Source organism: Mya arenaria, chromosome 6 (assembly GCF_026914265.1).
Source record: "Mya arenaria isolate MELC-2E11 chromosome 6, ASM2691426v1".
Taxonomy (NCBI): Eukaryota; Metazoa; Mollusca; class Bivalvia; order Myida; family Myidae; genus Mya; species Mya arenaria.
This window is the reverse complement of record NC_069127.1, coordinates 15,085,580-15,112,344: the sequence shown is the minus strand read 5'-3', so window position 1 is coordinate 15,112,344 and position 26,765 is coordinate 15,085,580. Positions and strand designations below refer to the sequence as shown.

The window sequence follows — 26,765 nt, the reverse complement described above, 5'->3', positions numbered from 1 at the left end:
ACAAGCCAGCTGTATTGGTGTCAACAGTCACAGATTACCCAAAAGTCATCTGGTTTGGCAAAAGAAGTTTATTTCATTCTAATTAACTAATGGCCGTCACTCAAAACTGCCAAACAAAACCCCGCAGGTCAAGTCCTAAATACTAAACATAAATGCTTCCTTCACGAACACAGTGTGAATACAAGCCACAGTGACCCTAGAGAAGAACTTGTACACAGTCACATCAAGATGGTAGGGGACAGCAAATAAGGCTATCAAAATCTATTAGAATGAGCCTAAACAATGCTATGGAAGAGATACACACTTGTCACAAACCAAACCCAACCTGTTCTGCAAATAAAGCATGAAAACGTAGGCCAATGATTTCACAACAACCAAAAAAACATGTCAAGAGCTAGAGGGAATAATTATAGTCATGCAGGCAGGAGGTGTGATTAATGGAGCAGCCACCTGGAAACCCTCGGCTCTTCTTACAGACCACCCTGGAAATATGAGTCTTCTGTAATCTCATAAGAGACTGAGGGGAATGCCCATGTTTACCCATGCCTCGCGTATTAAAAGAAGTCTAAATAAAACTGGGACTTGATTCTTATTTTATGTCATAATTTAGGATAATTGTATGGTAGCAAAAAAAAAAAAAAAAAAAAAAAAAAAAAAAAAAAAAAAAAAAAATTAATGAATTACTGATAATTAATTATTGCAGTACATAGGTAAAGCGACAATACGATCTAGTCAACAAAATAACATTAAGTATTATATAGCTGTCACTATAACAGCTACAAACTGTCAATCAAAAACATTTTTATATGAACTATCTCCTGAAGCACACATACATTTTTGTCCTATTGTATTAACAACTAATGTTTCACCTACAGCCCGCCTTTTGGAATTTGGCATAACCAAAAAAATCATAACAACATGTATATGAAATCAAAACGTAACAGTTTCTGCTTGAAGTACAGAGGCATGTGATCAAATTATTCCGCTGTTAAATTTAGGGCCATTAATAAATTGAATTAAATTATTTCTGTAAATATGATATTCAATAGAGACCTAACTGGTCTAACATAATTATATTACTGTTCATTTTTAAAACATTCTAACCTGAAACACTTCTTATTTTTATAAAGCAGATTAAAAAAAAATGTGGATGTTCAATTGTATATGCCAAAGATAATGATTGGAGGGGCGGTGTTGGCCAAGGGGGATTCAACTCCATCAAGGCAGGGGCACGGATGGTAGAGCAGAGATTCAACACCATCAAGGGAGCTAGGGGCTGTGATGCTGAGAGGGGGTTCAACTCCATCAAGGGAGGGGCTGTGATGGAATTAAGAGCGGGCATTCAACTCCATCAAGGAAGGTGGAGGGATGGTAGAGTGGGGATTCAACTCCACCAAGGGAGGCGCAGGGATGGTCTTGTGGGGATTCAACTCCCAACAAGGGAGGGGCAGGGATGGAAGAGTGCATGGGATTCAACTCCATCAGAAGAGGGACATGGGAGGCGGAAGGGGGTTTAACTCCATCAAGGGAGGGGCTGGAATGGTAGAGCGGGGATTCAACACCATCAAGGGAGGGGCTGGGATGGTAAAGCGGGAATTCAACTCCATCAAGGGAGAGGCAGGGATGAGAGAGCAGTGATTCAACTCCATCAAGGGAGGAGCAGGGATGGTAGAGCAGTAATTCAACTCCAACAAGGGAGGAGCAGGGATGGTAGAGCAGGAATTCAACACCACCAAGGGAGGGGCAGGGATGGTAAAGCAGGAATTCAACACCACCAAGGGAGGGGCAGGGATGGTAGAGTGGGGATTCAACTCCACCAACGGAGGGGCAGGGATGGTAGAGCAGGATTCAACACCATCAAGGGAGGGGCAGGGATGGTAAAGCAGGAATTCAACACCACCAAGGGAGGGGCAGGGATGGTAGAGTGGGGATTCAACTCCACCAACGGAGGGGCAGGGATGGCCTAGTTGGGATTCAACTCCAACAAAGAATGGGCATGGATGGTAGAGCAGGAATTAAACTCTATCAAGGGAAGGACATCGGAGACTGAGGGGGGATTCAACACCATCAAGGGAGGGGCAGGGATGGCTGAGAGGGGATTGAATACCATCAAGGGAAGGGCAGGGATGCTTGAGGGGGATTCAACCCCATCAACGGAGAGGCAGGGATGGAAGAGCAGGGATTCAACTCCATCCAGGAAGGGGCAGGGATAGTAGAGCAGGGATTCAACTCCATCAAGGGAGGGGCAAGCAAGGCTAACAGGGGATTCAACTACACCAAGAAAGAGGCAGGAATGCTGAGAGCGGATTCAGCTCCATCAAGGGAAGGACAGGGATGGTAACGTGGGGATTCAACTCCACAAGGGAGGGGCAGGGATGGTAAAGGGGGATTCAACTCCATCAAGGGAGGGGCAAAAAGTGCTAACAGTGGATTCAGCTCCGTCAAGGAAAGGGCAGGGATGGTAGAGTGGGGATTGAACTCCACCAAGGGAGGGGCAGGAATGGTAGAGTGGGGGTTCAACTCCATCAAGGGAGGGGCAGTAATGGTGGAGCGGGGATTCAACTCCATCAAGGGAAGGGCAGGGATGGTAGAGCAGGGATTCAACTCCATCAAGGGAGGGGCAGGAATGGTAGAGCGGGGATTCAACTCCATCAAGGGAGGAGCTGGGATGGTAGAGCGGGGATTCAACTCCATCAAGGAAGGGGCAGGGATGGTAGAGCGGGGAATCAACACCATCAAGGAAGGGGCAGGGACGGTAGAGCGGGGATTCAACTCCATCAAGGGAGGGGCAGGGATGGTAGAGCGGGGATTCAACTCCATCAAGGGAGGGGCAGGGATGGTAGAGTGGTGATTCAACTCCATCAAGGGAGGGGCAGGGATGGTCGAGTGGGGATTCAACTCCACCAAGGGAGGGGCAGGGATGGTAGAGTGGGCATTCAACTCCATCAGAAGAGGGACATAGGCGGCTGAGGGGGGTTCAACTCCATCAAGAAAGGAAAATGGGATGCTGAGGGGGATTCAACACCATCAAAGGATGGGCAGGGATGGCAGAGCATGGGATTCAACTTCATTAAAAGAGGGGAATCGATGGGTGAGGGGGATTCAACTCCATCAAGGGAGCGGCAGGGATGCTGAAAGGGGATACAACTCCATCAAGGGAGCTGCAGGGATGCTGAGGGGGGATTCAACACAATCAAGGGAGGTACAGAGATGGCAAGGGGAATTCAACTCCATCAAGGGAGTGGCAGGGATTGTAGAGCAGGGATTGAACTCCATCAAGGGAGAGACATGGGAGACTGAGGGGGGATTCAACACCATCAAGGGAGGGGCAGCAATGGCTGAGAAGGATTCAACTCCATCAAGAGAGGGGCAGGGGTGGCTGAGGGGGAATTGAACTCCATCAAGGGAGAGACATGGCAGACTGAGGGGGATTTAACCCCATCAAGGGAGGAGCAGGGATGGCTGAGAGGGATTCAACTCCATCACGGGAGGGGCAGGGATTGCTGAGAAGGAATAAACTCCATCATGGGAGGGGCAAGGATGGCTGAGAGGGATTCAACTCCTTCAAGGGAGGGGCAGGGACGGCTAAGAGGGATTCATCTCCATCACAGGAGGAGAATGGATAAGATTATTAAGTCTAAGGAGATTCAACTCTATCACAGGAGGGGCAAGAATGGCTAACAGGGATTCAACTCCATCACGGGAGGGGAATGGATTGTTCAGTCTCAGGAGATTTGTTCAACTCCACCAAGGAAGGAGCAGGGATATTGATAGAGGATTTAATTCCATCAAGGGAGTGGCAGGGATGGCTGAGAGCAAATTCAACTCCATCAAGGGAGCAGCAGGGATGCTGAGAGCGGATACATTACTCCATCAAGGGAGTGGCAGGGTTGCTGAGAGGGTCCATCAAGGGAGCGGCAGGAATGGCTGAGAGGGGATACAACTCCATCAAGGGAGCAGCAGGGATGCTGAGAGGGGATTCAACTCCATCAAGGGAGCGGCAGAGATGCTGAGAGGGGATTTATTGGATGGTGCAGGTGATTTAACTAAATAACTGTATTATCTAAAATTTATAAAAAAATCTTGCACCTCATTGTTTTAATCATCCATATGCTTCCATGTTCTGAATGGTCGATAGCAATGCTAGCCTTAGTTTTTGCCTAATTAAAGCATTTGAAAGATGGAATGGGTAATTTTATGAGCATTAATTTTATTTAATATTTTATTGGGATGAAATCTTTAAGTGATCTTTGGCCTTTATCTGTATATTATTACTATATTTCTTACAAAATATTTGTCATACTTGAGCAAAATAATGTCAAAGAGCTTGTATCAAACATTAATGGCTGTCCACATGTTTACATTTGATATAACCAGATAATTATGATATAACATTCAGTTGTGTCAACAATCTGACCACAGAGACCACAGACCTCACACATCACATTCCTTATATGGGGAACTATCACCATTTGGCCTTTAGAGAGAATATCGAGCGGATGCTAGGAATTGGTTCACTCTGCCAAGAGAATTAAAGCAAAAAGCAGTTCTCGATCTGTACAGTATTTTACTGTCTCACACATTGGATAACATTATTGAAGGATAAAACATATGAATCTCATTGTTGGATTTGTTGTGAAACACTTTAAACATGTTCACAAAATTATCTCTCTCTGTTGATTCATTTTATGTTTGTATTTCCCTCTATCAACAATTGACCAAGTCCATTGAATGGGTCATATTATAAACAGGCAGCAGTTTTCACCCCTGAGTCTCTGTCAAGGAGTCTCTGAATCAACTGGACTTTCCATTTAACTATCCACTGAACAGGCTCTTGAAGCCCAAAATACAAACATAGGCACATGCCACTAATGACAAAGTCAATATTTTGGATTTGAGACAAAGCAATTATTATTGAATTATACCAAGGATTTGTGTTTGCTTTACAAATCCAAGGCCACCTGCATCTAGAGCAACACAACAACTGACGCTGGCTGGAAATATTCAACAAATGATTTAAATCATCCAGTTTTAGATCACTGTCATCAATCAGAGTAAAGAAAAAGATCGTCAGTAAAACCTGTAAAATACTACACCAGGGCCTGAAGGACCATGTCCATAAAGTGTCATTTCAACTTGGTAATTTTTTTTTTCGATTTTTTTTACAACAATTTTCTTAAATACCGGGTTCTATCATTAAATTTATTCAAATGCCTTTATTATTTGGACTTTTTTTGCTTCATGTCATGCTTTGGTGTGAAAATATTATAACTTTTCATTGAATTCAATAGGGAAAAAGCAGTTTTTCATTAAGTTAAGTCCTTCACTATGATTGCAGCTTTACGAATACAGCCGAAAACAATTCTAAGAGACTAGTATACATCTTATCAAACAATACATTCTACATAGTAACAATACACTGCAAATAAATCATTGCAAAGAGCAACCTTGCATATGACACAAACAACAATGAAACAATGGAGAAGTTGGTGTAAGTCATCAGCTGTCATGACTGACAGAGGCATGGTCACGCCAGCCAGCAGCCCGGTCACGGTAACATCATACGCATTTCACCTTACAAGGTTATATATACAGGGAATCTTCACTTACAAATTGTTATAGTCTACACAATGACACCATTGTTCTGGCATTATCCCATCTAGATTTAAAAATAATTGTATGATATGCGTTTTTTTGAAAAGAGTAATTAAGCAAAATGACATTTTGTAGCTCTTCAATCTGCTTGCTGTCCAAAATCGCCAGTATCTATTATCCTGCTAACCTGCAAGCTGCCCACTGCCAGCCTGTGCCAGTGTGTGACATGCTGACAGATCGCATGGTCAGATCACATGGGACAGGATCACATGATCACCACCAACTGTCATTACACCCTAAGCCCACCATCTTGCTCCACTTCAAAGACTCCCGATGTAAGGGGACACCAGTTGCTAATGGACCGGGTTTTATCACATCATAATGCAGGACCTCTGACTAATAACAGTCCAATGATAAAGTCCTTCCTTAATGGAATTATTCATTTGCTGTTACTGCTATCCTATTCATGATAAAATTTGTCCAAATTTGTCAAATTAAACAAAATCTAGCTAGCATCAAAGGGGTTGATTTTGCAGTAACTAGCAAGAGAAAACTTAAAGTTAATTGTGATTACTGATAAAATGACAATAAAATTCACTGTATTTTTTTTTTTTACTCTAAGTGTTAGATAGTCATGAATTACCACTGCATATTGTCCCAACTTAAATATTTATCGAGTTAATACCCCTTGGTCAAAAGGTGCAAGTTACCTCCCCTGTGTAAAACTTTTCTTAACTACAGCCTTTAAAATAACATTATTGAAATTAATACAACTGTAACATTTTATTTCCAATTCAAAACAGCCAATAACAACTGTATCATATGATTACCCGCACCTAATGTCATTGAAAAGCAAAAATGATCATGAAAAGCAAGATTTAGATTTTTAAGATAGCACAAGATTAAAAGAACCTGTTATCTGTGAACAAATCCGATTGTAATATTTGTTGCTTTTAATCTTGGTCTACAATCTTATATTACCATAAAAGGTTACATCTATTAACATTTTTATCCTGGCAAGAAAAATGGTTGCGAAAAAAACGACTGCTTTTTGTATTAAGTTTCCCCGTCTGTCAACTGTGTCGGACAGTTACAAAATATAAGACAATGACGTGTAATAGGAACACAGTGACCAGACAGCGCCAGTAGGGACAATTAGATACACGTTGATTGCATTCAAAATTGGCCATATTTGCATCAAAGTGCATTTATTTAAAGAAATTGAACATATTTGAATACATTTCAGAGTTTAAGTTCTGAACAAGCATTACATAATTATATTTAATTGTCATTCAAATCATCAAATATTTGATAAGAAGGCAAATCAATTCTGAAAAACACCTTCTTTAGTACGACAGTAATAAAAAGACAAAAAAACACTTTCATTTCCCATCCATTTGCATTTATATGTGTACAGAAACGGCAATATTAAACTCCTGTTTGCTTTGATACCAGTTTACCATCTTAATTCTCACTAAAGAAAACCTCCAGGTTATATTTATACAGCAAAAACCAAAAGGTTTTCTACAATTTAATGGTGAGAATATCGTTAACAAATACCTTAACGTTCAATTGATAATGATGCAATGGTAATCTATGGGATGCATGTTGCATATCTCCTTACAAAATCAATGAGGTAAGGGAAGGGAAATGTGAAAGATAATAATGTGCAAGCTATATAAAGTATATTTTTGTAATATTTGAATAAAATATGATGAATGACCGAAGTATTATTTCAAACATATTAAAATGTCCCCTAAAACCGCAGAATTAAACAAGAGCTCAACGGAAGGAGCGCCAACATTTTTCAGTGTTTTTCTCCATCAATCAAGAGCAATTGACTCAACTGTTATAAAGGCCTGAGAGTTATCAACCTTGCTAAATATGGGTACATTGCCATATAATGGCAACGTTTTTTTTAAAAAACAACAAACGAAACCAAGGCTATCACAATACCGTGATGTTTTTTTAATTGCAATGAGAAAACTGCATAACATTTTTATAACTTCCGAAGTGAAAACCACCTTAATTCATATGTAGCATACTGGTATATTGCCTGAATCTGCTATCAACTGTATCATATTTTGGGTGGAACAAATGACAGAAACCTGAGACATACATTTGTTCAAAACTGGAGGGATAAGAAATTAGGTCCCTGCTTCAAGATCTTTGATGGACTTACCATTATGTTATTCATATTTTCAATCTGATTCAAAAGTAGCATTAGCACTTTGGAAAGTTATTCTTATAAGGTAGAAATACCTCTCCAATACCAGCACGGGATTACAATGAACAAGCAGCATTCTTATCTAAGTAATGACCTTTCGATTTTACATACTTGAAAGTCATCATAAATGATAGAGTTCCTCTGGCATTGACTTTCCTTCCATGATGTGTGATATATCACAGTTAATATTGATTTACCACCAGGAAAGGTTGAAATTAAATCGTTTAAAGATCAAATGGGTCATGCCCGTCAACAGTGACAAAATCGGGAAATTCGACAGGCTTGGCATAAGTTATCAAGGTTTCGCAATCAAACTGAGCCTTTTGGCTGCAGTTTTGACAACTTTTTGATAATAAACAGTGGTAATGTAAGAAATCAATGCCAGATTAAATGTCTTAAGTGCTAACAGGCACGCACATAATTCAAAATTGTACAGGGTATCAAAGTTCAGTGAAAAACATTCAAATTTCCCAACCTACCACATCTATAAATGTTGATGTTGTTTTGTTTTTTTGTCATTTGTTGTTTTAGAATATATAAATATCAAGACAATCGGTCAATTAAACAAAACTCTTATGATAATATGATTCAGTTTGTACATTAACAATCTTGGTAAATTACTTGGTAAAAACTGTTTCCCTTTTAAGGCAGAATTTCTTTCTGATTTGTCCCATGAAGCTTCAGCAAAAATACAAACATTAAGTTATCTATTTGAAGTCTTGGCATGCAATCACATGATGTTGTTTATTCAAATTTTCCCATGAAAAAGCCAGGCAATTTTAGTATTTGAAGAATTCAATTTCTCATTTTAAATAAAAAACCTATCCTGCAGTTGACAGCTCTCGTTGAGAAAAACCCCATGGAGTCCAGGTAAATTGCTTTACACACAAATGCCCCTCCAGCCTGTAAACTTATACTCATCTTAACAACCTGTCCAAGCAAACAAAACATAACCCTCAAACAGCTTGCACTGAATTATCTATTAAAGTGCATTTCTCAACCCTGTCTTCCATGAATTATGAGAGAAAACTCGGATACAGCCTGTTTTTGCAATTTTTCTGGTGCAACAACAAAATCCTCCATCTCCAGGATGTTTACAAGTTTATATGAAACCTCTGTCTATAAGTAAGTCGGGTAATAAAAACTGGGGGAATTTTTCAATACAAATAAACATAAAAAATATCAGATAATTATATAAACAGTCATTGCCCTTACTTACTAACAGATTTAAAAGTGTGCTGTAATTTAAAAATTTGTGGTTTCGTGCAATATAAAAACTTAATTTTGATTATCATAGAGGAATAAACGTAGGTAAAAACTTCTTTGAATATGGTATGGAAATAGGGGGTGGGGGTCTAAATAGTCCCGACGTTATAATGTTGTTATGACAATATATGAGCATGATACTAAAAGGTCACTTGCGATACATAATTTTTTTACATTACAGTATAAAATTATGTTTGTTTTACCAACTGAACTTGCAATACCACTCAGAAATAATCAGGTCCAATATTTCATAAAGGAACAAAAATAAATATTAACACTCGGAGTACACTCTGCAGATCATAAATTTAATGGGATGTTTTATATCACACCACTCAAGACATTCAATAAGAACTGATATTGAAATTATCTCATGAAAGAACAAATACATTAAGTGATGTATTTTATTTTCAAAAGAGATTTAAAGCGTTCTTTCCAAACTGAACACCTGTTCTCATTTCAAAACAGGGACATTCATGGCTTGATAAGTATCGTTACTTTATCTTTAAGTCACACCATGTCCCATTATGTATTTTTTTTAACTAAAATTTAATCCACCAACATTACCCAAATTTCAATTTGACTTTACAGTTATGTTGAATAATTGTTCTAAATATTTGAGAGATCACTGCGATCTGTGACCAATACAGACCGAGCATTCTTTCCAGCCTGTCCGTTGTCAAAACTCTTAATCCTGATGTCTTTACTCCATGGAAAATTCTAATGTTGACAAGCATATGATTAAGCTATTTCATGAATTTTGTTTGCTAATATGTTAAGTTCACACGCGCAAAATGCCTGCGCAAAATGCACGGATAATTTATAAAGCCCTCATGATGGCTGAAGTTAACCATCAAATCATCAGAAATTCATTATATGAAAATGTGTTATACAAATATCTTAAAATTGTATCAATAATTCATTTCCATTTTTAATATTTACAAATTAATGACACGCATGAATCTGTTTAAAACTAAATGATCCAGAAATTAGTGATACTTATATTTCCACTGCATTGCATTTCTGGAGTCCATCAGAGGCCAAATACATCAAGAATTCATAAGAAGGGGGATATGAAATAGCAATGAACTTAAATTAGATCATTTTGATAAAGAATGAATGTGTTTATTAAATCATATTATGACAGTAAAATTCTGTTCAATGATCAAAGAAAGGAGACCACCATCTTGCCCTTATAAAAAACATTATGTTCACCTTTGCCATTGAAATTTCATTACGGGCAAAAAAGCTCTGCCTCAATGTAACATAAAAGGAAATTAAAAACTATAAATAATGAATGCAGGTAGACATTACATTTTTATGATTAAAGTCAGATTCTTTTTAAAATTACAATGAAATTTCTTTTGAAGCATATTATCTTTGGAATAACTATAATTGATAATAATAAGTAATAATTAGTCGAGACCCGTAAAATGATAGTTTAGGGTTCAGTAACATTGTCTGTGACAGTCTAAGATTTTTAAGGCGATTGCTTTTTTTCAAATACACTAACAGTATACATGTCATTATGAACTATTATCTTCCATCAAAGGCATAATGGGAGGTGACATTCATTATAACTGGTCATTCCTTACAAGGAAAGATACCAAACCCACTGGCCATTAAATTTCTGAGGTCTTTTGTGGCTTAGTAGCTTATTTTATGAAGCAAAATTCTTTACGTCATCTTCAGTTTACTAAATAAAACTTAATCGAGAGTGATTATCATCAAAATCATTTCTTTTATTAAGTTCAAAAAATCATAAGCATGTAAATCTTGCACATATTATACCAACACAGACAATTGGGCTGTTTTAAGGGACTCAGTTGTGAGAAATTGGGGCTTCGTCAAATTCAGTCATGGTCAAGCGGCTCAAGCCAGTTTAGGTTGAAAAAATATGGTCAATTAGTCTTTCTGGCAATTTGAAATTACCAGTACAGTATAGTAACAGTCTAGAAATCATACCATATGTTTTCCTTCATAAAAATGCTGATCAAAATCATGTGTTATAGGACACATGCATCAATATCCATACAAGCTGACCAGCCCAAGGCAGGCCTAATTAATTTCATTACATGTACAAGGATGTCATCACTTTACAATGCTGTAGGTTGTACAATATACAATTATCTTGTAATTGATAGCATGACTATAAAACATATCAATTTGTCAGTCATTTAATGTAATGGCAATGTAAACAAATATCGCCTTTACAACAAATTTGACACCTGCCCTCTAGCCCTTTGATCATGCCGACAAATACCGTCTCCATCAACGTGCATGGCCAATATCTATACTGGTAAAATTATGTTTAGAAATGTTAAATATTTGATCATTTTAACGCAAAATTATAATAGTTAATACAATATTTTATCTTACCTGAATTAGCTGCAGAGAAGTGAACAAAAATGGCAATCAAGGTGAGGAATACTCCGCTGTCCTTCCCCCATGAGTGGGGCATGTTTACACATTGGAAGAGTTACACTTCTGGGGATCGGACCAATTTATATATCTAATTTTCAGTACAGAAACAAAACCGTCACGAAACCTTGAAATCCAATTCATTCTGCACATTTAACACAAAATGTCACACCTGTTAATCCATTTACCGGTAATTAAAAGAGGCAGTGTAACGTCAGTAATTAGTGTTTAACCACACAGCACCATTCATGAATTTGACATGTCCGAAATGTCGCGTAGTATACAACTGGCTTTTCGCTTTGATTGACATCACGTGTTATTTACATTCTTTAGAGGGCGGAGCTTAGTGTTTACGCGCGTAAATATTTGAATTACAGTGCAGTTCATACAGGCAATTCTAACTTATGAGTTGCTTGAATTACATTAACCTTTTCTTTTGCAATATATATATTGCAAAAGAAAAGGTTAATGTAATTCAAGCTATAATTGCTATAACCCTTTTCTTAACAACAACAACAACAACAACAAAACTTTTTTGTTCAAGACATTAAGAATATACTGTAAGTCTTTAAATCAAAGCATAAAATTGTGATAGAATCTAATGAAACTTGTTGAATTAATATAAACAATCAATTGAACTTTTTTTAATCAATTGTATTTCATTTTCAAGTACTTAAGAGTGAAAACAAAAATAAATATGTAAGGCTTTAAAAAATAATGTTTGTTTCAAATTACCCGACTGACCCTATTTTTCTTTGATCCTACACTTTTTTCGGAATTGTGAATTTTTGTACTTTCCTAAAAATGTGCATTTTTGAGTGAACATGTTAAAATTTTACCTTTTTTTAATCTAAAATTTTCTATAACAGCGATTTAATAGGATTATTAGTACTCACAGTGTTTTGATCCAGGAGGTTGTTTTCGACTCGAAGAAGTATTTTTTTACAAACCTTGTTAGACGGTCAAGTGTTAAATGGTTTAAATTTAAACACTATATTTTGTACTTTCTGATGGAACCTTTTCAGGTCATGGTAAAAAGCTTAAACAGTAGAAAAGCGGTGCCTTCTATAAAATTCAAAATGTTGCATATCTTGAAAAAACTCAATGGGAGATAACTTGCTTACTGTTAATATGCGATTTTAGTGGGGTTTGCTTTTTTATTTTGATTCAAGTCAAATCATCACAAATAAGAATAGAAAAATATTGTCCAATGACCTATGAATACAAGAACATTTTAATTTAGATATTATTAGTGGAAAGGTTTCAAATAAAGCAAAACAAAACAATATACACATGGTTAATGCATTTGGAACTCCATTGAATGAAAGTCAAGGTCACTGTTACTAAGATGACCACCACCACCCCACCCATAAAAAACAGAATGTTGACATAAAACATATTTGTCTCCCTTCTAATTTGAAAAAAAACACAATATTGGGCATATCTTAAAAATGAGTTTGTTTATTTAATGATGATAATAATTATTAAAGGGCCTTTTTCAATATAGCAGGAAAATCCCTATTGGGACCCATTGAATTAAGGTCAATATCATTGTCACTAGAAAAGACACTACTTTTTCCTTCAGTTTCATACAGATCATATATCTTCAATAAGGAATGTTCCATTCTGACAGGCTACCAAACTTGTTCTATATAGTATGCCTCTAAACAATTCCATTAAGTTTGGTAATCATAAATAAGAATTGATTGATTAAGCAGGGATCTGAATGACCTTGCAGCTGAAGGACTTAAAGATGCACTATTACTCCCAAATAAGATTTACCACAATTAATGATATTGTTTAATATTCCAAAAAGGATGAACAAATGTCGAAAACAATGGTTCTTATGAAGGATACCAAGTTTAATTTGAAAGAAATGAGCATAAAACACGGTATTTCTACCTAATGAGACTAAAGTAGACCACAGTAAATTTTTTAGCATTTATCAATCATTCAATATTTTTGCGCTTTCTGCTATTTAATACACGGTTACCATCTTGTTATCAGTAAGTAATATTTTCCATAAATGCATTATTTAGTAAGTAGTTAAATGTTTATCAGTCAAAATTGATGTTTGTTATACATGTTTATGTATTGATTTTGAATAAGAGTGTCACTTTAACTATTTCAGCGTGTGGTTTGGGTGCAGCTTTTGGTCCCTTATGGGGACAAAGGGGGCAGGCACCATGTGAAAGAAGTAAAACTGGCTGTTTAGATTCCTGTTTGAAGGCTCTCCTGTTAATACTAACAAATTAACAAGCCAAAGTAACAAGTTAACTTTTTTTATCAGTTTAAAACGAATATTTTTTCAATTTTATTTTTGGTCAATGGAGCCACCAGAACCATGAAAATCTGCCAACAAATCACAGCCCTAATGTAAGGAAGCATACATGGTGAATTCGGTCAATAAAAAGGTTGTAACACCTGGATGGAGGTTGTTTATTGAAAGCAGTTTTAACACTGTGACAACATTTTAATCAGGATTGGTAAAGGAATGCTCAGGTTAGATAGCGGTCAGAGATTTGGCCAATTCATCGGCTGAAAACAAACTTCTGCTAAAAACTTTTATTTATTATATAATAACATGATACATTTTCATTTTCTCAATATGATAACCATAATAACAAATAGTTTATCAATACAGATCTATACATTAAACAAACTATCTTTATCCAAGTATATATCACAATATACAGAAATAATACATTAAACATAATTATAAGAAAAATTAAGTTACATTAAAAGCAAACAGAATAATTTTTTATAATCAATGAACAGTATCTACATGATAACCTCTCAATTTGGGTAACTTCAATTGAAATAAACAACCACATCTTTACCATGATATTAGTTACTAGTCATTTCACTATGTAGGTAAATTTGGTACCAAGTATCATTATTCACTTTAATATAACATTACACTGTAACCCATTTATTTGAACTATAATGCAGACTGTTACACCAAACGGCCAAAAAACATGCAGAAGAAAGTAGAAACACATGAATACAGTCAAAACTTCAACAATGAAGGACAAGTAAATCACAACAGCAGAATCAAAGAACATGTCTTACAGGTAATGCCCTCAACATCTATGTTTCCTTTTGTTTTTATAAATTCAATCCACTGTCTGTGTAGTTTTTAAATGTATCCATCATTAATTCCATAGAGCAACAAAATCTTAATTAAATCCAATACAGGAAAATAGAAAATGGGAAATTTACAAAATGTTTTAAAAATTGAGAAAAACAGTTTCAAAAAATATAATTTAGCATGCAAAACGTTGTGGTAACAAGGCTTTGTAAAAATTGTAATAATAAATACTTTAAGCAAGTATATTTCCTTAGTTTGCTGATAACAATCAAACCGGTTCACAGCATGCAATGTCGCAGACACTTAATTGTGTTCAATGTTCATAATTTAATATCTATTGCACCACAAACAGCACTTCCAGATTTACTACCAGTAATTTCTTTCTGACGACACCTACCGGTAAAACAGCAATGCCCAACAATATAAGTATACAAGTGTTACCAGTATAGGTGGGAAAGTCCATGCTGCATTCACAGCAGTCAGTACTGGAGTTTCCCCAAGTTCTCGGCTATGCAGAGAGCCGGAGTGTCAGATTTCTCCCTCCATCTGATTGGGTAACACATGATTGATACTTTTTTTTTGCGAACCTTTAACTTTAAATTTTTGAAGATTTTTGATGTTGGTAACAGTTTTTGCACATATTACCAAAACACATTCAAGTCATTGTCTACTAATGTCATGACACAACATTATTTGATGTCACAGTTGATGTCAAACAGTTGCAAAGAATATCACTATCTTTACAGCCTTTGAATATTTTTGCAATATTTTTTTCTTATGCCCCCACTTTTGGGGAGGGGGGATATAGATTTGCCCTTGTCAGTCAGCGCGTCCATCTAAGATTCTGTCTGTAAGTATTATGCGAACTTGTGTCATTCAAAACTCCCAAACTATTTGACCTAGAGTCTTGGAACCTCAGGAGAATGTTGTTGAGATGACGAAGTTGTACATTTGGGGTTTTGTTTGCAGCTGCACATAGTAAGGGGAGAGTTATGGTCCTTCATTTACTAAAAATTGACATTTTCGAACTATTCTGTTTCCAATAAAATGTGAGTGACTGAATAATTTCTATGGATAGACTTTCAGTTTGGTTGGAAATAGATTTGAAATGGTGTGAATATTTCCTCGGTCACGTAAGGCAAGTGGGGGGGGGGACCGGAGTCCTATGGACACATTTTTAGTTTTATAATTATGGCTTGTTGTTGCATGTCACTCATCTCACATAGGGGTTGTGAGGGGTTCAAGCACTAGTCATATGACCAGAAACAGTGTTCTAAAGGTCTGATATGCAAGAAAACCGCAGCAAATACTCCGCTATTATTATTAATTGGAACACAACTCAATCTTATTCTTCCTAGATGAAACGTAAGTTGCCTACGATCTGTTGGGTTGGTGTCTGTTGGTTACTATGACACCCTTCTGCCTTTGAACCATCGACTGCCTATGGGCCAACAGTTCAGCAGATGACACAGGCTGAGCATCACTGCTCATCTGCTGTATAGGTGGGTGTAACCCAGGTTGGCCCCGCCTCCTCACCGCAGCAACACGTGGCGACATCATCATAACTTGTGGACTCTGCACATGTGGAGGCTGAGGAGGTGCAGGGGCTATTTTCACCTCAATACTGGAGAGTATTTTGGAGGTGCTTGACTGAAGCTGCTGTTTGGTAGGTAGGGATTTTTTCTCCTCACTCTGGTCATCAATGTCGGGTACGACTTGAAGTGTGCCCACGGGAGCATTCATAGCCCGCCTGCAAGGTAGGAAAAATAAATACTAGAAAATGCCTTGCAAAATAAAGTATAATATAGTTGAGCTTATTATTTTGAACTGTACTTATTTTTATCTTATAACACAACATTTTGTGACTGTCAAATCATTTTATTTTTTTGCAAATACATATCGAGTGGTGAAGGGAAATAATTCTCAGTGACATTTAAAGCAGAACTTGTTCTACCAGAGAATAAAATAAAGATTCTTTAACTTTGTACAAAGCCAGCACAGCCATATTAATTGAAGCATAAATGAAAATATGAATTTAAGAGCTCTTTACCATCTGGCAATAATGGTTGACAGTTGGTCGAGGACCTGGGTTGCCGAAAGCCGCTGCCGGGGGTTCATCAGCAGTAATCGGTGCACCACTGCCTTTGTGTCCTCTGACACGCGCATGTCACTGGAACAAACACAAATAACAGAAATTATGAGAAAATTTCAAACATCAAGAAACAAGGCATTGCACAAAAAAAACCTTAAAACCATGGCTCTTAACTGGTATCACATAAAAGACATAGTCATAGGGCGAAATTAAGAAATTAAATTATGTGTTATTACACTTTTATTTTAGCTTAGTGTTTTTATTTGATAACAGTCAAACTTAACAAGACAAAAAGTTAACACAATAAGCAAAATGAAAGAACATATTGCAAGAACATATATGCTCCTACTAAAACAAATATTACTTTGGTATTTTGAAGTCTGCTGCCTTGATCTTCCTAAAGAGTTCTTGTGGCACGCTGTCGTAGAAGGGGAACTGGCCGTACAGCATGGTAAACAACACAACACCCAGAGCCCACATGTCACTGGGCTTACCAAGGTACGGGGAACCTGAAATACAGAGGGGAACCATGAGATGGTTGGTTTTAATGACAGCATGGTAAACAACACAATACCCAGGGCCCACATGTCACTGGGCTTACCAAGGTACGGGGAACCTGAAATACAGAGGGGAACCATGAGATGGTTGGTTTTAATGACAGCATGGTAAACAACACAACACCCAGGGCCCACATGTCACTGGGCTTACCAAGGTACGGGGAACCTGAAATACAGAGGGGAACCATGAGATGGTTGGTTTTAATGACAGCATGGTTAACAACACAACACCCAGGGCCCACATGTCACTGGGCTTACCAAGGTACGGGAACCTGAAATACAGAGGGGAACCATGAGATGGTTGGTTTTAATGACATCATGGTTAACAACACAACACACAGGGACTACATGTCACTGGGCTTACCAAGGTACGGGGAACCTGAAATACAGAGGGGAACCATGAGATGGTTGGTTTTAATGACAGCATGGTAAACAACACAACACCCAGGGCCCACATGTCACTGGGCTTACCAAGGTACGGGAACCTGAAATACAGAGGGGAACCATGAGATGGTTGGTTTTAATGACAGCATGGTTAACAACACAACACACAGGGACTACATGTCACTGGGCTAACTAAGGTACAAGGAACCTGAACTACAGGGGTGATAGGGGATCCATGTGATGGTTGGCTTTAATGACAGCATGGTAAACAACACAACATCAAGGGCCAACAAATTACTGGGCTTAGAGACCCTGTCAAACAATGTGGCGGGATATAGTGTTTTATTTGAAAAGCCAGCAATCTGTAAGGTATCTGTTGATAGCTAATACTTAGTACATAAATAAATAAAATTCTTTTGAAATTGTTTCCAAAGTCATTTATATTCATTTCAAGGTATTTCCTGCTGTTTTGATGCAGATATCCTTGCAGAAGACAATCTTTACAACTGCACAATAGTCTGTAGTTAAAAGCTCTCAATCCTTATTTCAGGATTAATCCTGAATTTTAGAACCCCTGCTTTTTAGGCAAACCTGTTTTTGAACTAGATCAAACACAGTCACATGCTTGGGTTAAAGACATTTTAAGCCAAGAAATATAACTTATTCCCTGAATTAGATGTAAGGCTATTCTGTAATCAGACTTGCCTTTCTTGTGCTATTTGGATTATATAATTATACAGTACATGTATATTACTGCCTTAGGAATTAATGCCATTACATACCACTGAGGACGTCAGGGCTTATGTACGCGGGGCTACCTCGCTGGTCCAGGAGAAGGTCATTCTCAGACACAAGATGCTTGCCCAGACAGAAGTTTGTGATTGTGATACGCCGGCTACGCTTGTTTAGGACCATGTTACCCAGCTTTAGGTCTCGGTGAACTATGTTTTTCTGTATAACAGTTTGCAATAGTTATTACTAAATACAAATTAATTAAGAACTAAACATTTAATTATGAGATAATGAATATATTTGAAAATATTTAGATCAGTTTTGGAGCGAAATATTATAACTATAATTTAATTTGATAACGTTCTTACTCCATTTGTATTTATATATATACACAGAAAAGATTTAAATATTTCTGACAGTTAAAAGTTTCTCAAACAGAAACTGTTTATTGTGAAATTGCCAAAACAATTGACATGCTGAAAACGTAATTATAACTCTGTGAGAAATATCCAGTTGCCAAGATCATTGCTAAGGCTTTTACATGAGTTATGATTGTATACCATTTGTAGCATTCAGTCTTGCAAAAATTTAGTATTATGGGATAGATTTGACTTTACCAGTTAGAATTTGTTGCTGGTTTAAAAACCAGAATCAGTTTGTACAAAGTAAAATTATGGTGCATTTTTTATTTTTCCATCAATATGATATACATAGCCTTCATAATTATATTTGACAGATGCTTTAATACCTGTATAAAGCTGTATTAAATATATTATTAAATATTAGATGATCAGTTGTTACCTTATGGAGACACTCGACCACCCGTACGATGTCATAGAAGATAACAATAGCTTCCTTCTCCGACAACTTCTTCTCCTTGATCACATAATGCTGCAGGTTTATGAGGTCACTGTTCTGGTCGCTGAACTCGTGCGGAATGAGACAGTCAAGCACAAGACAAAGGCGTTTACGACGACGTCCAGTGAATTCAGTCTTCCCGCCACCGCCATCATGCTCCTTCTCCTCCCAAGCCTCATCCTGAAACATGGACAACCATTATGACGACATACAATTATACAATTTAACAACGAACTAGACTGAAGGACTGGAAAATAATCAGAGAATAAATTATCGAAAAAAACCAACACAGCTTGAGTCTACAATTATGAAAGTAAACAAACATTTTTATAAGTAATATTGTTCAAATATACCAAATAAAATTGATAATTAAAAGTAGACCTCAACAGGAAAATAATGTCAAATGACAAGCAATTCAAACTTTCTTTACTTTTCCAAAACATATCTTATGATAATCATTTGAATGCACCACGTGTTCACGGCTTTACCTTGAAGAGGCCATGGTGATGCACAACGCCATCTTGGTGTCGCAGCAGACACAGCAGGCTATACTCTGTGTGTATAAGCATCTTCCCCTGTCGATCGTCTGTACGCTCACGACCCCCATTCTCCAGAGTTAAGATCTGAAGGAAGCAAGTTTTAAGCAAAGCCTAAAATCCATTGAAATGCCAATTAGCAGCACTTGATTAAGATTTGATTCTATAATGATGAAGTATAACCTATCATATTACACACATACTCATTAGTCATGTTAATCAGGAGATAGGGGATTAAATAGACCAGGGTATGGATCCAGGCATTACCTTGAGCGTGTAGAATTTGTCTGTTCCGTCCTTCCTGGCCAGGCACTGCACAATACTTTTCACTGGGGAGGAGCCCAGACGTGGACCTGTAACAAACCAACAAAATGTACATATACCGTTATACAAATGAAAATGCAAGACAATTAGGTGAACTTTTCCAGTACAAGAGAGTTTAAGAAAGATCAGTGATATAAATACATGACATCATGTTTTTTCCACCTTCACTTACTAAAACAATACTTTTATGCCTTTATTAGTTTGCCTTGAAATGTGTAGTACCGGTATGTGGAATTTTCACCCACCTAAAAGGTAAGGTCCTGCTCGTTTGATCCCACCTGGAGTTGGAGGCCTTAACTCCACCATTCCGTCTTTCTCTTCCCCCAATCTAACCCCATCGCCCCCACGATGGGGTCGCTTTAAAGGGTTCTCATCACCTAACGCATCTGCAGGGGCTTTCCTGTGTACAGGGACCGAAAGACTTCGGGAAGGTCCTGCCCCATTGGACGCCCTAGTTCCTGAAGCAAACCTTATGAGAGGGAAAGATTTATCTGTGGGTTTTGCGGCTGAAACACCCTTTGCAGTATTTGAAGCACCAACAAAAGAGTCTGTGCTCACAACCCGTTTCTTCGCACCATAATTTACTATACCAATCTGTTCATCACGTAACAAAGACAATTGTCTTTGCACTGATTGAAGTTCTTGTTCCATCTTTTGTTGAATTATTAAGTTTTGTGTAAATGGGTTTGGGATTTGTAGACTTCTTTCAGACTCATGAGTCCTTGACCCCAAACTCAGTGGGGGTGTAGTGGTGGTGTGTCCCTGAGTTCTCAGTGGTGGAAACAGTTCCAACATTGGAATCTCATTGTCCACAAAGTAATCTGTGCTGGTAAATGGGAACGCAGCACCATTGTCAATACATAGAGGACTCGGAACAGGGCTGGATGAGGTGAACACAGTATCACTATTACTGAACACAGGCACCTGATAATCTACTGGAGTACTTGTTCGTGCGGCACCTTCTACACGCAGTGAACCCACGTCATACGGTTGGCGGTGCCTACTTACATGTAATGAGCTGTTGTTAATGTTGTTGAACTGATTTTCTGACATCAGAGTGGCTGGAACAGATTTAGGCCTGATAACATTCTGTTTTACAGATTCTGAAGATAAAACACTATGTGATCGTTTCATGCATGGTATAAGTCTTGCTGAGCCTTGATTAGACGCTGCTTGGGAATCCGGTATATCTGGTTGATGGATGTTGTTCAATGAAGGGGTGTCATTTTGTGCCACTCTCTGTCGAGACTTAACCTGTGTATATCTTAGTGTTCTCTGCCAATCACTGTTGCCATCGTTCAAGTTGGAAGAAACACCCTCGCTACTGTTGGGTAGGCCTTGCCCGTGTCCTGAGGCCAAGGCTGATAGAAGATATGGCTGATGCAAATGGATGCGGCCATGTCTACCAGTAGAACTGTGGTCACCAGGAGTGGTGTGGAAACTGGATCCTGTCACTGTCAAGCATACAAAATATCTTGTCATTAGAATTATTTCAAAGACTGCTCTCAGTGAGAAAACTAAGGGTATGACAGCTCCAAAAGCTAAATGCTGTAAACCTGTAAACTTCTTACAAGAAGTGAACAATTCACACTTTGTTATTTAGTGTAATTAATACCAGTGATGCTGTTGAACAATTTTACATAGGTCCTTAAACTGAGATATTTATCAGTGATAATTATATCCCAATTAGGCAAACTAGCCATATGATACATATAGTAGATATACATAGTATGAAGGCTATGAAAACTTATTATAAAAGGCAAATAAAATCCACATGACTTTGTATACACATATCGCAACTTTAATTTTGGTCTAAATAGATTAAAATAATATTATAATATATAAAAATAATTTGAAGGAGTATGATTTTATTAAAATCTTTTAAAATGCAAACCATGTGCTTGTTGTCCAGTTCTTGCAATGCCCGGCCTTCTCTGTTCAGCAGTTGGTGCCTTCTCCTGGCCTCCCTCAGCAGACCCAGTACCTGACTTCTTCATGGGGACATTATTACAAGACCATACTCTGACCGAACTGTAAAAACAATAGTCCACTTTACGAAATTTACATTTAACAGAAAACATACATATAATGCAGAGATATTTCAATGAAATATTTGGAAGAGGCCAGGCCTTTTCATTTTGGGAAATTTTAATGCGTTAATGGTTTCAATTGGGAATATTTAATGTGTACATGCTTTAATCCCATTTACCGGTATATATAATCCCTGATTTCACAATCTTACTGTAACATATATATATATATATATATCAGGGCCTTTTCTATAGTACCCACGGGTCCGACTATCGGACCCATTTCCAAAGCAAAATATAGATATTTTTCCCGAACTTCAGAAAAAATCCCAATCCAAATATTTTTTTAGAAATTCTTTTTACCTGTACTGGTTCATTTTCAACATCCTAATAAATCATGTGAGGTGAAGTTTTTTTGGTAATTGAACTCAGAAATCATTTATTTTTATCATTATCTTAGATCTGAAATATGAAATATCATCTGTCATGATTTATTGCAATAGAAATTTACACCCCAAGAATTGATATTTCAGCCATTGTGGGTCTTTTAAAGTGATTAATAAACATTTACTAAATCATGTCTTAATTCGCAGGAGACTAGAAAGCTTTTTTTTTATAACTAAAATTTCCCAATATCAGCATTTTCCCGACGCAAAATTTCCCAAAATGTCTAGGGTCTTTTTCCCAAAATGGGCAGACAAAGCCCTATTTATATATATAATAATTGAAAATTGATTAGAAACAAACTCAGCACAAAAAAAGGTTCCATGAATATATTTATGAACAAGAATGACAACTGTCATGAAATACGACCATCCAAATTTAAGGACCAAGTTTTGTGATACATGTAAGTACTGGTAGTTGAATATTAACCATTTTTTTTTTAAAAAGGCAGACACTGTTAAGACAGTTTTTGCCTATTCAAGGGTCATAATTCTGGAGTGATTTAGGTGAACAGCTGGTTTTCGAACCTGACCAGATATTCTTCCCATACACATTCTGATCAAATTTGGTGAGGATTGGACAAAAGCTTCTAAGGTAATCAAACAAGACCAATTTTAGGTCATTCATATTATTCAAGGGCGATTACTCTTGAGTGATTAAAGCGATATGGCTGGTCAACTACCGTGTCAAAGATATTATTCCCATACACATTCTGACCAAATTTAGTGAGGATTGGACAAAGGCTTCTTAAGTTATTCATCAAGTAAGAATCAAAAATGTGTAAGCCAATGTTCAATCATATAGTATGGAAATCTGTAGGTAATCAAATTTTACAGCTCTATGTATATATATATAGGCAGTAAGTAGTAAATATGTATATATATATATATATATATATATACATATTTACTACTTGAAGGAATGTTAATAGAGGTTTGAAAATTGCCATCGGCATTGTCAATATTTATCTCAGGTTGAGCTGGACGGCTAGTAGTTATTGCCACAGCAAGCAGTGAATTATTTTTTAATCCCTTTGGACAGATTTTTTTCTGATTTTTCCACAATAAAACTTTCTATTGTGCAGCACTTTTCCTAGTGTGGATCCCTTTCACAATCAAAATACCATTACCTTAGCCTGGGTGTATGAATGCAAAAAGGGAACCATATGTTATTTGGTTGAAATCAATAAAGAAATCTGAATGCAGTATTTTCAAAAAATTGTACTATTTATTTTTCCGGGTTCTTGGTACTGGAAGATGATATTATGTGGCTCTGATTTTGGATATTTTTTTGTCCAACTGGGATAAATACCGTATAATTGGGTTTGGGAATGAGTCCCATTGTCAAACCAGTCTTGATAATCAGACCTATGGGAGAAAAAAACCATGGTCAAATTTCAGTCCTAAAATGGGCTCAAAATATATCCCTTCAATGTGAACCACGAAATGCAAGTGTAACTCACGCCTTAAAGTTTATATAAACTAACTGCTAACATGTCTATTTTTATTTGCCGGTTAACATTAAAAATCCTTAAAGGCTATTCAGGACAACCATACAAAGTACTGGTAGTAAAAGTGTCAAATCCACATCAGCAAGAACACTACCACATCATGTTACCAGGTTTACTTTAATGGTGTTAAGAATAAAATGCATGAACGCCTGGATAAGCTCAAATGGTTAATTAAGGGGCAGAGTATAGTGTTTGTGGGCAAGAACCCACTGTCTAGTGTGGATAGGGGAGCAAGACAAATCGGCCCCTTACCAAATCGGCCTACTACCAAATCGGCCCCTAAGACGTTTCGGCCCTGCCATTTCGTCCCCTTAATTAAAATGACTCGAGACGTTTCGGCCCCTTAGTGATTTTCAATAGAGACATTTCGGCCCCTTAATTTTATTTTATTTTTTATCTTGAGTATAAAGAAAAACATTGTAGGTCGTCTTATAAATGTCAATGAGATCTGTAAATAAGTTGTAAATAAAATCTTTAAATTTAAAAATAGACAGATATGCATGAAAAATATTGATATGACTGATATAAAAATATGATTAAAATCTAAATAACTATTAACCCTGATTTTTAATATAAAATGTTAGAAAATCTAAGAAATTTTATTTGTTGTAACTGTTAATTATTAATTGATCATTAAAGACTTCAAAGAAAATTTGTCTTTAAACCATGCGTTCTTTTTTGCAAGGCAAACTGTTAGTGTTGTGGGTGTGAAAAAGACATTCAAAGACGTCTGAATGAATAATTGTCTTTAATTTGTTAATGTTATTTAGAGTTGATTGAAGAAGATTTGAGTAATATAAACAACGTAAGTATATATATTAAATCGTTTCTAAAAGTGGGTACCATTTGTTTTAAACGTGTTGCGTTTTTTAAAAATGCCTTTACATTTCAACCATTAATTTGTTATCTATGTGGTATACTATTGCTCCAGAATAATTATTAATTATTATTTTTGACAATTAGTGTTTTATCTAAACATAATTAGGAAATAATGTTTGTTTTATAGATATGAATTGCAAACAAGATACCACTTGATAGTTCAAATGCATTTTAAAAAGAGTAAAACAATATATACGTAATAAAAAAGTGAAATAATATTCTGTTTGAGGTGCGAAGAGATAATTGGTAATAATCTTTAAGTGTGAGAATTAGCGGTTGGGAAAGTCGGAGCAAACCTTGTAGACGTATTTATAAGCTTGTAAACACAAAGTGTCACAATTTCAACGCCTGATACCTCTGTGGAATGTGACAATTCGCCAAAAGACCGTCTGTCTAAAATCACCGTTTAAGCCAGTATGGTTTTGCATACGTATTCAATATAAGATTAATAATAGTTGGTTTTTTCATCCTTATATATACCTGATTTGAATATAAATAACTGAATTTCATAAAATTTATAACTTATATCGAGAGCGTTACAGGGACATCAACGCCAGGATCATGGATGAGTGGGACTCATACGATTCGCATAAGGTCACCTGCGAGGAGTTCCTGAAAAATGTTGATGCCATCTACGGCGGGCGATAGGTGTTTGGTCAAGACTGATGTTAGACAATGGACATGTCATTATACATAGTTATGTATATTATTTAAAGATTATTTAAAAAAAAAATGAAGTTTAAACATTTCTTCTTCAACTCTATTTCGTCTTATAAAAATATCTCGTGAATAAATCTTTACATGTTTTCAAGTGTACAGATATTTTCTTTAAATCTATTTTTATCTATATCTTTGTATGCATGTATATAGCTTTGTCTCTTAAAATAAAAAAATAAAAAAATACATGTTTTTTACTTATATTTAGAAATAAAATAAAAATATGTTTTCAAGTGTACAGATATTTTCTTTAAATCTATTTTTATCTATACCTTTGTATGCATGTATATAGCTTTGTCTATTAAAAAAATAAAATGAAATTACATGTTTTTTACTTAAACAATGTATTTAGATATAAAAATAAGGGCCGAAACGTCTCGGTAATCAGGGGCCGAAACGTCTACGGGATGGGGACGATTTGGTAAGGGGCCGAAAAGGTAACCGTTTGAGCTAGGGGCCGATTTGGTAAGGGGCCGATTTGTCTGGTAGCCGTGGATAGCAGCTAGTGTTCTTTGAGCCCCGCAACTAGTAGTTTTACTCCTGAATGTGTTGATGGCCATTGGATGGCCATTAGACATCTGGAATAATGAGTTGTTATTAATGTCACAATGTCAATTCCAGATTTCTACGCATGAAATTTGTGACATTGTCAAAACAATCTTAAATGTGCTAACTGAGCTAACCGGGCTTCTGCCAATAACCGCCGCCACCTTTAAAGTAAACATGGAAAGAAAGGTGTGCCCAGTGTAGGGCTCGAACCCATGACAGCACAAACACTAGCTCTAACCAACTGAGCGGCTGGTTCTTACCACACACTACAGTTATCTAAACTACAGGCTGGTTGCTGTACATGTTAAAATAGAAAATCAGAATCAAGTAAACGAGTAAAATATACTGTACTCAAACAAAAAGCAATACTGTACTCAAACAAAAAGCACTAAGTTTTTGTAATAAATATCTATTTTTCACTACCTTTTCCAATATTCCAATGTACATTTCAACAAAATCTATCAAATTTTGACAGATCTTACCCGGAAATGATCCGAGACGGTAGAGTGTTTGCACATTGCTTGATTAATCAATTATAAAATATGGAATTTCATTG

The 26,765-nt window shown here is 36.6% G+C and overlaps 2 protein-coding genes across 2 annotated transcripts in view; both read right to left on the bottom strand.

Annotated features, from left to right (window-relative positions):
* The window catches only part of LOC128238632 (uncharacterized), a 40,899-nt gene extending 29,090 nt beyond the window's left edge, over nt 1-11,809 (bottom strand). The window contains exon 1 of the mRNA XM_052954746.1: nt 11,465-11,809. Coding sequence (XP_052810706.1) covers nt 11,465-11,546 — 82 coding nt within the window. The 5' untranslated portion in view covers nt 11,547-11,809. The remainder of the gene's footprint in view (nt 1-11,464) is intronic.
* Nucleotides 11,810-14,062: 2,253 nt separating this feature from the next.
* Nucleotides 14,063-26,761, bottom strand: LOC128239266 (uncharacterized). Its single transcript, XM_052955834.1, has 10 exons — nt 26,633-26,761; nt 21,975-22,111; nt 20,326-21,534; nt 20,024-20,109; nt 19,709-19,843; nt 19,164-19,400; nt 18,413-18,581; nt 17,054-17,198; nt 16,648-16,767; nt 14,063-16,347 (listed from the first exon to the last, which is right to left on the bottom strand). Exons 2-10 carry the CDS (start codon nt 22,075-22,077, stop codon nt 15,972-15,974), a joined length of 2,580 nt encoding a protein of 859 aa, XP_052811794.1. The 5' UTR covers nt 22,078-22,111; nt 26,633-26,761; the 3' UTR covers nt 14,063-15,971.
* Nucleotides 26,762-26,765: the final 4 nt, after the last annotated feature.